Source organism: Euleptes europaea, chromosome 19 (assembly GCF_029931775.1).
Source record: "Euleptes europaea isolate rEulEur1 chromosome 19, rEulEur1.hap1, whole genome shotgun sequence".
Lineage (NCBI taxonomy): Eukaryota > Metazoa > Chordata > Lepidosauria > Squamata > Sphaerodactylidae > Euleptes > Euleptes europaea.
This window is the reverse complement of record NC_079330.1, coordinates 24319211-24331325: the sequence shown is the minus strand read 5'-3', so window position 1 is coordinate 24331325 and position 12115 is coordinate 24319211. Positions and strand designations below refer to the sequence as shown.

The following is a 12115-nucleotide window of genomic DNA, read 5'->3' as shown; positions in this document are numbered from 1 at the left end:
GAGAACTTGAGAACTTGTGCCTGACATACTGTCTCTATTGCCCAGACGGTGACTGATAGCTTGAAATATCCAGAAGTGATTTTCTGGGGGGTTTGGACTCTGGCACAAGGAATAGATAAAGGAATGTCTATTGATATGCAAAGGTGGTCAAAGAAATACCTCTTGTTGAGTGGCAAGGGTGGGCCCTTGGGGAGGACTGCTTTTTGCTGCACTCTTAGTAACTCCGTGCCCCTGGTTCTGGAAATCAGGGAGCTTTTTTCTTCTTTTCATTCCTGACTGGACATGGTGAAGCCCACTCTTTTTCACATTCCCTTTTCCCCCCACATTTATCCTCAGTGTCTGAACCACCTGCTTTATCCGGACACAGAGGTCTAGGTGCAGAGTCGCTTCATATAGAAAGGCTTGGGTGGTGGTGAGTTTGTGATAAGAGCACAGATGCAATGGATTCTCTTCCTGCCCTCAAGGGACTAACTAATGACTCATGAGGAGCTGTAGCTTTGTACTGTAGTCACCAAATATACTGAAGCTGTGCAGCGGAGAGAGAGAGATGCTGCCAGCAGTGCCACCTTCCTCTGGCCTGGGGGCACAGGGCAGCTCTCACCCAAGAACAGGGAAATAGGGCAGGTTTCTATGGGGCTCAGGGGGGTGGCAGCTTTGAGGGCATTACCAGGCACCTCACTCTGCACTTCAGAAGGTGCCACCCTTTGCTTCCACCATCTCTGCAGTTGTCCGTGAGACGGGGAAAGGGGGGAAAGCAGTGTTTCTTTTAACAGCCCCCTCCTTGGCATTTTTACCCCATCCCTGGCTAGCTAAGGCAGAAGGAGGGTAGAGAGAAGAAAAGGTCTAGAAGAGTAAGAATAGAACAGTGAAAATAGAAGAAGAGTTGGTTTTTATATGCTGACTTTCTCTACTACTTAAGGGAGAATCAAACCAGCTCACAATCACCTTCCCTTCCCTACCACAGACACCCTGTGAGGAAGGTGGGGCTGAGAGAGTTCGGAGAGAGCTGTGACTAGCCCAAGGTCACCCAGCTGGCTTCATGTGTAGGAGTGGGGAAACCAACCCGGTTCACCAGATTAGCCTCCGCAGCTCACGTTGAGGAGTGGGGAATCAAACCCGGTTCTCCAGATCAGATTCCACTGCTCCAAACCACCGCTCTTAACCACTACACCACACTGGCTCTCAGCAGGGCCTAGACTGGGAGACGGCCTCAGCTGCCACTAGAAAAAGCTCTGCAATTAATTTACTGCAGTTAATTAATTGCTTGTGCAGCAAAAATGAGGCTCACCACCATATCACCAATATCCCCCTCCACCCATTGAGACTTTAAGGCAGAGGAGGTTTTACTGGGTATGTGTGTGTGAAAGAGTTGGCATTTTCTCTGTGTGGATCAGACCTAACTCTGATTTGCAAGCCTGCCTCTTGACGGACAGAGTAACAGCAGAGTTCACACATGGTAAATAAATTGGGGAGGCACGCTGCCCATACAAAAGGGTCAAGTGCACCGAGCTTTTAAGCAAAGCACTGGATATATGCAGAACAACTGAAGTCAAAGAAAGACCGGGTGGTGCAGGTGAAGCGACGCACTGCGGAGCGGGGAATTGGTGTGTTTGTGGGGTGAGGGGGAACGGGGGTCCTGTATCAGGACACCGGAGGAGGGGTTGCGATGCCAAAGGGAGCGCCCCTAAGACATGATAGGTGAAGCAGACCCTGAGCTTTTCTCCCCACATCCCCCATCAGAGGAGGGGCCATGGCTCAGTGGTAGAGCAGCTGCTTGGCATGCAGAGGGTCCCAGGTTCAATCCCCAGCATCTCCAGTTAAAGAGACTAGGCAGGCAGGTGATGTGAAAGACCCCTGCCCGAGACCCTGGAGGCCCGCTTCCGGTCTGAGTACACAATACTGACTCTGATGGACCAAGGGTCTGCTTCAGTAGAAGGCAGCTTCATGTGTTCAAGTAGCAGCCACCCAAATGCGCTCCCAGCAGCAACCAGTGGCCATCTCCTCGAGGGCAAAGAGGTTTTTGCTCAGAGCCTTCTTGCTGGAATCAGCTTGCTCAAATTCTGCTATAACAGGGGGGAAAAAGAGCCTGGTCCGATCCACATCGGCATTCAGCGTTGTAGTTAAACAGCCTGTGAAATGTCTCACTCCCGCACAACTGCGCCACTTGAGGCCAAGGGGTAGAGTGGGTAGGGAAGGAATTCAATTTCTACTGTTAATATTTGCTGAAACCTCTCGCTAGCACAGAACAAAACACAGGAGAAGAACTTGAGCGGCCCATAATTCCTAAGTAGTTCTGCCTCTCCCCCCCACCTCAATTTCACACAATAAATTATTTCCCCAGGGGGACAGTTTCCATACTCTCAAATGTTCTAATAAGGTGAGGCCATTTATTCGGAGAGCCTTTTTGTTTAGCTGCTCTATTAGCTGGAGCGAAGCCCCCAGTGGCAGCAAAAAACCCTCCCCGTAGAAGGCTCCCTGCATGAGAGCTTCTAAAGGCAAGACACAGGGCCCTAATTTGGAGGCACTTTTATGAGGAGAGGAAGGCTGCACAAGCAGCTGTGTTCCAAGAGTGCAAGCAGGCATCACAATAGCAGCCTTCAGACACACCGCTCAGAAGCAGGTTCCGTTAATGCATGAGACACAGAACATTACCCACAATAGAGCAAACTAAATATAGGGAGAGCAGCTGAATGAGGGCAATTACCACTCTCAAGAAATGTCATTCTACATTAAGCTTATCTTCGAAGGTGTGGGCCCATCGAGGCTTCGGCACAAGCTGCAACGCTCACAAACACGTCACGTGGGCTTGCAGGATGCGATGCACACCACGGGTCCCACCCCCAAATTAATTGGCAGACCACAGGGCAGAGACCCACGTTTGGTGCAACCGCCTAGGACCTCTTTAAAAAGGTAACGGTAGTCCCGTGGCGCAGAGTGGTAAGCTGCAGGACTGCAGTCCAAGCTCTGCTCATGACCTGAGTTGGATCCCAACGGAAGTCGGTTTCAGGTAGCGGGCTCAAGGTTGACTCAGCCTTCCATCCTTCCGAGGTCGGTAAAATGAGTATCCAGCTTGCTGAGGGTAAAGTGTAAACAGCCTGTGAAATGTCTCGGAATGACCCAGTGCATGCACAGGGGACTTTTACCTTTAGTCCCGTGTACAAGCACCGGGTCATTACTGACCGATGGGGTGACGTCACACCCTGATGTTTACCAGGCAGAAAATGTTTATGAGGTGGTTTACCACTGCTTTCCCCAGTCGACTACACTTTACCCCCAGCAAGCGGGGTGCTCATTTTACCGACCGCGGAAGGATGGAAGGCTGAGTCAACCTTGAGCCGGCCACCTGAAACGGACTTTCATCGGGATCGAACTCAGGTCGTGAGCAGAGCTTTTGACTGCAGTACTGCAGTTTGCCACTCTGCGCCATAGGGCTCTTCTTGGACCTCTTTAGACCAGGGCCAATGATTCATTCCATTTTCCTCAGGGGACATCTTGAAAACTTTTCAACACTCAGAGCCCTGCTGAGCTCAGCACAAAAGCATTGTGGTCATATTGCCCCCTGTGGGAATTTCAATATGCCAGTGCCAAGATTGCATGGCATGGGTGCTACGCTGAATGGAGGTTTAGCGTCATGGCAGCACTGCACCATACAATGGCAAAATGGCAGTTTAAGAGCCATCAGATGGCTATAAAGCTGGGCAGTTCAGAAAAATACATGTATTCTGAAGTGAAGCTAACGGGCAATGTAAATAGAGAATGCAAGTCCACCTGGAGAAATTCTGGGAAGGTTCCAGCATCTGGCAGTTTTTGCATAAAAACACTCAGAGGACATGGTAGAGTTGGGCACCTGGCACAGGTGGCAGAAGAGCCATGGTTACTGTACTGCTGCACAGTCGAGGGACTGAAGCAAGGAGTGGGAAGAGAGACTGTGATGCCCAAGCACAGATGCGCAGTGTTCACAACCATGTCCAAAGGAATGCATATAATTTCAGAGAGTGCACCCCCCACCCCCAAACAAGCTTCAGGAAAACACTCACAAGCCATGGAAAAAGCCATTAATGTTGATCGGATCAGAAAAACTCTGCTCAGCCACTTGAGTATGGAACAGTTGCTCTTTCTCTCTTCCCTACAGGAAAGGTTCTCTGGTTTAAACACAAATATACCCCCCCACACACACACACACATACGACCTAGCGGGGTTTAGTGGTTAAGAGTGGCGGACTCTACTCTGGAGAACCAGGTTCAATTCCCCTCTCCTCCACATGAAGCCTGCTGGGTGACCTTAGGCAAGTCACAGTTGTATTAAGAGCTCTCTCAGCTCCACCTATCTCACAGGCTGTCTGTTGCGGAAGGGGAAGGGAAGGTGATTGTAAGCCGGTTTGATTCTGCCTTAAGTGGTAGAAAAAGTTGGCATATAAAAACCAACCCCTTCTTCTACTCCACACTGGCTCTAGTCATGACATTAACTTAATGATATTTTGTCAGAACTCTCTCAGCACACGCAGAGGCAGGCAATGGCAAACCACCTCCAAAACATCTCGTGCTCTAAAAACCCCAAGGGGTCGCAAAAAGTCAGCTGTGACTTGATGGCACATGCACGCACAGGCCAATGATCTAGCTATGAAAGACAGGCTAACAGCCAAAAAATTGTGCCACACTTTTCCCGGACTCACCGAAAGGATCATGCGATACTTGAAGTTGGGGAATTCCCGATCGCATTTTTCGCAGCGATAAAGTCCAGTCTGGTCATCGATCACTTTCTTATTGCAGTCTTGGGACGGGCATGCCTGGTACATGCAGTTCTCCTTGCGCAAATACACCACAGTGGCCACGCAACTAAAATAGTCCGCCTGAAGGGAAAGATGGAAAGCATGAAGAGAGGCGCAAGCAGGGGCTGGTTTGTTCTCCAGGTCTGCAAAGTCAAGAGACATCAGCACAGCTTGATCTCTGAGGACCAGGCTGGATGTCTGGAGTCTCACTCATATGACTAATCCTACTGCCACCCTACTCTTGGACTTCATTATCCACCCCCCAACTCTTCCCCATTAATACCTGCAGGCACTGGCAGCCTTCAAATCAAAAGGTTCCCACACTACAAGTGTATTCATGCTATTTATGGGCCAAGATAACGGCATGCATTCATTACTCTCTCACTCATGCCTTGGTTATTTAATTGGTTGATTAATGGATTAACCATTGAGAGAATGAGACGAGGATCAGATTGGCGCTCGTTTCGACAACTTCCCCGGTTACAACAGAGGTCTCACTTTATTGATACGCAAACACAGTTAAGACGCAAGCATGACTGTGGATCACTTATTAACAGCAGTTCACTTCTTTTTTAAGACTGCCATTTGGGCATTAATATTTCTGCTCTGCTGGAATCAAGCAGGGTTTCCGAACAGTGTATGAGTTAAGGTGCTTCTCTTGTGTTATTTTTAGTTGGTTATTTATTGCAAGTTTTTGGTAAGTCCCTCTCTGCTTCAGACAGATCTGCAGGGAACAGCCTATCTCAGCAGGAAACAGCCCGTGGCTGCTGCTTCAAGGTCCCGCTTTACCTTATCTCCTTGGCCGAGGTTCTCCGATTTAGCCTCATACAGAGTTTTCCAGTTGGTGCTTCCGCCTGCACCAGGCCCACCCTGTGTGTTAGAGATGGAGGCGCATTCTTGAAGTTGCCCCTCAGAGTCAAACCTGAAAGCAAAAAAGGAGATTGCTCCCAGTTCCAGGAAGCAGCAGCAGCAGCACAAACAGGATTTTATTTTTGGTCTCCTGCACTCAACACAAGAAGGATATTCTTTTTAATCAATAATTGCACAGGAAACAATTACTGTAACTTGTGTATATTACTCACTTAAACAGCATTTCAAGATAAGCTAATGTGCTGTTTTTAATTAGTGCAATATTTTATAATCTGCAGAAACAGGGACAAGCTAAGCTTTCCTTCCACACCAACTAGTAACCACAGTTAAGCAGTGGAAATGCTTCAGAAGATGATACATACAGTTAACAGACAACAGGCCACTGGAACGAGAGTTAAATTATAGGCCACCATTATCTCAGCATAAGCTTGGAAAGAAACACAGAGATTTCACATCTGAAGTCAACACAAGCTATAGCTCCTGCCTATGAGATAAGTGGATGCTACTACCTTGGCAGCAAAATAGCTCTACAATTTAATTTGTTTTAGCAAACCACTGGCTTTGATTCACCGGAGCCTATCGAATGCTAACAAGCGGCTCATATTGGGAAGGGAAGAGCTTCTCAGTGACAGCCTGTCTGGTACTGCTAGCAGTAGCAGAGAGAAGTAATCCCGTTGAAACAGTAGCAAAACCAGGGGGGGGGAGATAAAAGTATTCCCTTCTGAACCCCTTTTTCCTCCATGCACACGTGGGTATAACTAGGCTACGAACTTCTGAAAGCTGCACTTGTGAATACTGGGCTTGTCTGCAACAGAAGTCCAAGACACCTATCACGGTGCAAAGATATGCACACAGCATGTAGAACAGCCTCTTGGGGGGGGGGGAGGATAATTTCCCAACCGATACACAGTGGTAAGGGGCAAAAATGTGTTTGCTAGGAAACGTTATGAGCCAGAAGGCTAGGAGGTATGTAATCACTACAGAGCATTGCTCAAAGAAAAGCGTGCGCGATCCGCATTTGGCATCTGCCTTTTCCATAAGCCTCACAGCAGCTCCTGTCTCCTAAGGCCCCTTTGGCAAGCTTCCCTGGGATGTACAGCATGCTACGGTTTTACCTGGCTAATGCAAAATAAGGCAGGGCTTTGCAAAAAGGTCTCAAAGTTCAATCCCACACCCCTCCTGGCTAAAGGATGCAGGGGAGAAGGCGTCAGGTTCTCAGCCCAAGACCCCAGAGAGTAACCGCCAGTCAGAGCAGACAGCGCTAAACTAGATGAACCAATGCAGCATAAGGAAGCTTCACAGGGCCTCTTGCTCCCTCTCCCTTCTCTCACAGAACTGAAATTAGTGCTTGAGTCTCCAGCATTTGCTGCTAGGGGGGAAAAATCACCGGAGGGATAGAGCCCTGCCCACCCATGCAAGCAGAGAGGCCAGAGTTTGGAAAAGGGACAGGCAACATCAATACATCTATGCTTATGGGGTAAAACTTCTGTCTTTCTTCTTTATTGCATCAACCAACAGGGGCTCAGGGAAGCATACACGGATCCCTTCCTTTTCAGGAGGGCTGTAATTACTGCCTGCGAATTCTTCTTTCAGTTGCTCGTTGAATACATTAAACCGCTTTGTGTCACCTTTCTCTGCTTTTGTGAACCGACTTTACTGTATGCTGCTTTAAAAAATGTATTCTCTAATTTTGTAATCCGGTTTTTGATCACATTGCTTGTTCTGTGTATTATACTGTTTCCACGGCATTGTTTTTAATGGTGTGATCTGCCCTGAGTCTCAGTAACAAAAGCAGACTATGAATGATGCAAGTAAGTAAATAATCCTTGTGAGGAAAGTTAGGCTGAGAGAGGGGAAAGACCAAGGTCACCTTAAGGCCAAAAGGAGTCTGAACTCGCAACATCTTGGCTTTAGTCCTACATTTTAACACTATACCAGACTGGCTCTTCACACTACAGGGGAGAGGCTCATATAATTTAAGGGCTCACCATATAGCCCCACTGTGAACAATGAAAATTAGATGTCAGGAAAAAGACTAGGCTTAGACCTAGGGGCTGTGCGTGCAAAAGTCTCAAAGGGTAGCTAGCGGCTGTGGCTCGGTGGTAGAGCATCTGCTTGGCACACAGAAGGTCCCCGGTTCAATCCCAGGCATCTCCAGTTAAAGGGACTAGGCAGGTAGGTGATGTGAAAGACCCCTGCCTGAGACCCGGGGAAGATGCTGTCTGAGCAGACAATACTGACTTTGATGGACCAAGGGTCTGATTCCGTAGAAGGCAGCTTCATGTGTTCATGGATCAATGGACCCCCTTATCCATAACATGCTAGCTTTCCAAGGTCAAGGCATTGTTTTGTTTTGCTTCTGTCCACAGCAATAATGTGAGGCCCCACACACAGTCTGACACAGACACAGGTTTACCACCTCAGTGAGGGTTATGTTTCTGTTGTACCAATAACCAAGATGCAGAATTTCTGGTCGGAAAGTCTGGGATGTTCGATGCAAAAGTTGAGACCTCCTACTTAGACAATTCAGAGGATACTCTGCACTGTTGAACCCATGTTTCTGGGGATATTTAAGGCTCCTTCCTGAACCATTAAAGCCATACACCTCTGATTTCGTGATCCCATGGACAGGCCCCATCTTAGCGGTCCTCCAGGGAGGCCTGGGACTCTTCTGAGGTCCCCAGCCATATTAAAAATAAGCTGAGTTATGTGTCACACTTTTGTCTGATAGTGATGCACACAAAACCATAACATGTTGTGAAATTTCTCACACACACCCCGAAATTAACACATTTAGCCCCTCCCCCCGAGCTTAAGGCCCAGGACAAATGGCTCTCCTGCCTCCCCCATCCATGGTAGAAGAGTTGGCTTTTATAGCCCGCTTTTCTCTACCTTAAAGGTAAAGGTCCCCTGTGCAAGCACTGGGTCATTACTGACGTCACATCTCGACACATGGGGTGACATCACATCTCGACGTTTACGAGGCAGACTTTGTTTACGGGGTGGTTTGCCAGTGCCTTCCCCAGCCATCTTCCCTTTACCCCCAGCAAGCTGGGTACTCATTTTACCAACCTCGGAAGGATGGAAGGCTGAGTTGACCTTGAGCCGGCTACCTGAAACCAACTTCCGTCGGGATCGAACTCACGTCGTGAGCAGAGCTTGGACTGCGGTACTGCAGCCTACCACTCAGCTTACAATCACAACCCCATCCTCTCTCCACAAGAGGCACCTTGTGAGGTAGGTGGGGCTGAGAGAGTTCTGGGAGAACTGTGGCTGGCCCAAGGTCACCCAGCAGGCTTCATGTGGAGGAGCGGGGAACTGAGCCCCTTTCTCCAGATTAGAGTTCACCGTTCTTAACCACTACGCCACTGCTTCTCCCTGAGACGTCCTCCTTTCCCGCACCTTTCTCTCTCTTGTCTGTGCTCATTCTCTTCATCCACACTCTTGTCATCCCAACACATGTGGATGCCTTTTAAATCCTTCCTGAAGCCTGAAAGGATCACGAATATCAGCCCACGCTGACACTCAACACTAACTATATGCCCAAAGACGGAGCCTCCCCCCCGCCACTTCTTCAGTGGGTTTTCATGCTGGCCATCAAATTAAAAAAGAAGACTCCAGTCGGGGTGGGGGGAGTGAGAAGAGACAGGCTGCCTCTTCTGTCTCTGCCACAGCCTTGAGTGTGCCAAGAGCACTTAAGAGGAACAATGCACCAAATGCAACCAAGTGCATTAAAGCACATCCGTTACTAATGGACTGTTGTCCTCGGCAACATGCAAGGCGGAGAAAGTGTGCGTGCGCCTCATTTCTACCACTGGGGATTGAGACCCAAGATCAAGTAACTCTCACTCAAATCTTGCACGTTGAATCTATGGCTTATCAAGGAATGAAGACAAAGTTTCTAAATATGAGGTTTCCATTCCGGGATTAACCACAGAATACAAGCAGCGACGTCTCTTTCCCTCCCAAGAATCTGCACCCTGGCAGCACCAGCAAGCAACTTGAGAATTATAGGTTCGCGTTGCCAACAGCAAAATACCATTTTGGCATTACGTCAAATGCCAAACGATGCTGGAGAGAACCCGGGATGAGAACGCAGAATCCTTCCCTACTAACTTTTAGAGTAAATAAGACTCCAGCACCAAATGCAAAAGGCAAAAAAGACATTCGAGAGGAGTCCAAGTTATCAGAGGTGGAAAATCCAAACCACCCGCTTCATATGAAATAACTTGGGGCATAACCCACTGAAGTTTTGCCGGGCAAACTCCACTGAAAGAGAAGACTTGCCAAGAGCGTTACTGCCACGGATTGTGCGTGTCTCACGGGTCTAATTTGTCTCACATAGCGCCATGCTTAATGGCACCCAAAAGCTGCTGTCTGGGTCACCAAGAGCTGCATTTTCTGGCGCTACTTGAACACTAAGTTCTTTGAAGTTAATTACAGGAACTCAGCTGCACCAGGGCTATAAGCAAGGACTCTTCTTCCTAGCGCCCAACCTCTGCAGGCAAGCAGATCCTCCTGCCCCCACCAAATGACAGCCACTGAAATAACAGGAAGCAAGGATACCATCCACGCAGCTTGAAGGATTCTGGACTGTCAGGGTTCATGATGATAGTGCTTGATGAAAGGACAGACAGGCTTCGGCCGCCAAAATCTGAGACTCGGGCTCCCTTGATGGCCACCACAGGCTGCCGAGAGCCATCAAATTTTTCAGCCTGCGAAGACAGAGATGTAGGTGATGCTCTTCCCACTATAGTGCAGTGTGAGTGAACTTGCAAACAGAGCCAGAATTATCCTAAGCACTCCTGTGTATATTTACTGTACTTTATTTATACTCCATCTCTTCAGGGACCTGCTTGAGGCGGCTCATAAAATAAAATGAAATAAAATCAAAGTCCTAAAATCCTTTAAATTAATGACCATTACAAACATGCCAATAAAACACAAAAGCGCATAAAAGCCCAGAAGATGAAAATATGAGGGTCATTTAGGGTGCCAAATAACAGAAACTCAAGCTACACGCATATTGTAAAACCATATAAAAAGACCCAATCGTCTAGTTAACAGCCTGGGCAAAAAGAAACATTTTGGTCTGGAGCCTAAGAGCAAGTAGTGCAGGCGCCAGGTGATCCTCAAGGGGAGGGGCTGTGGCTCAGTGGTAGAGCATCTGCTTGGCATGCAGAAGGTCCCCGGTTCAATCCCCGGCATCTCCAGCTAAAGGGACTAGGCAAGTAGGTGATGTGAAAGACCCCTGCCTGAGACTCTGGAGAGCCGCTGTCGGTCTGAGTAGACAATACTGACTCTGATGGACCAAGGGTCTGATTCAGTAGAAGGCAGCTTCATGTGTTCATGTGAACAGCATTCCACATGTGAGGGGCCACCACTGGAAAAGCGCCGTCTCTGGTTGCCACCTGCCCGACCTCTGCAGGGAGAGGCACAGAGAGCAAGGCTTGTGAGGAAGGTATTAACTGGCGGGCTGGACTCCACGGGATCCAACAGCACCCCCAAGCTATATACTTGCTCCTTCAGGAGGAGTGCAAAACACACACACACGGCATGCTGACTCCTCAATCCTCAAAAAACTTTGTCATTGATCAACAGCACCTGAGTGTTGCCTGGAATGAGACTTTTATTGGCTCTCTTCCATTCCATTCCATCTCCTGGTGTCTGGTCAGGACTTTCACAAACCCACCCAACTCAGCTGTTAAGGAGAAACAGAGCTGGGTCTCATCTGCATATTGGTGGCATCACACTCCATAACCATGGACGATCTTTTACAGTTGTTTCATGTACACATATGAATGAAGCTGCCTTATGCTGAATCAGACCCTTGGTCCATCAGAGTCAGTACTGTCTACTCAGACCGGGAGCGGCTCTCCAGGGTCTCAGTAGAGGTCTTTCACATCACCTACTTGCCTAGTCCCTTTAACTGGGGATGCCTGGATTGAATTTGGGACCTTCTGCATGCCAAGCAGAGGCTCTAGCACTGAGCCACAGCCCCTTCCCGAACAGATGTGAAACAGTCATGGGTGACAAGATAGTTCCTTGCGAGACCCCTTAGCATTAATGCAACAGGGCCAAGTAGCAGTCCCCCAGCACCACTTTATGGATTGGCCAGTCAGGTGTGAGTGGAACCATGAAAGCATGGTGACCGGAAGTCCAGCAGGATCACCAGGGATCCACTCCCTCGTCACTCACCCAGCCAAGATAAAGGCAAACGTGGCTATTTCGGTCCCAACCCCAAGCCTGAATCTAGACTGAATAGGGTCTACATACTCTCTCCTCCAAGACCACCCGAGGCTGCACAGCCACCGTCTGCTTGATCACCTTGCCCAAAAACGGGATGCTGGCCACCACACAATAGCTACTTAGGTCACTGGGGTCCCGGGATGCCCTTCTTCAGAAGGGATCCGCCACCACCTCTTTCACAGCAGTTGGAACTATGTTATGCACAAGAAGATTAGGGACCCCTCTAG

At 48.7% G+C, this 12115-nt stretch overlaps 1 protein-coding gene across 1 annotated transcript in view; it reads right to left on the bottom strand.

Annotated features, from left to right (window-relative positions):
* RPA1 (replication protein A1) overlaps positions 1-12115 on the bottom strand; it is a 65250-nt gene that overhangs the window by 15306 nt on the left and 37829 nt on the right. The window contains exons 12-14 of the mRNA XM_056865000.1: positions 10206-10354; positions 5559-5691; positions 4674-4850 (exon numbers count right to left, since the gene is read on the bottom strand). Coding sequence (XP_056720978.1) covers positions 4674-4850; positions 5559-5691; positions 10206-10354 — 459 coding nt within the window. The remainder of the gene's footprint in view (positions 1-4673; positions 4851-5558; positions 5692-10205; positions 10355-12115) is intronic.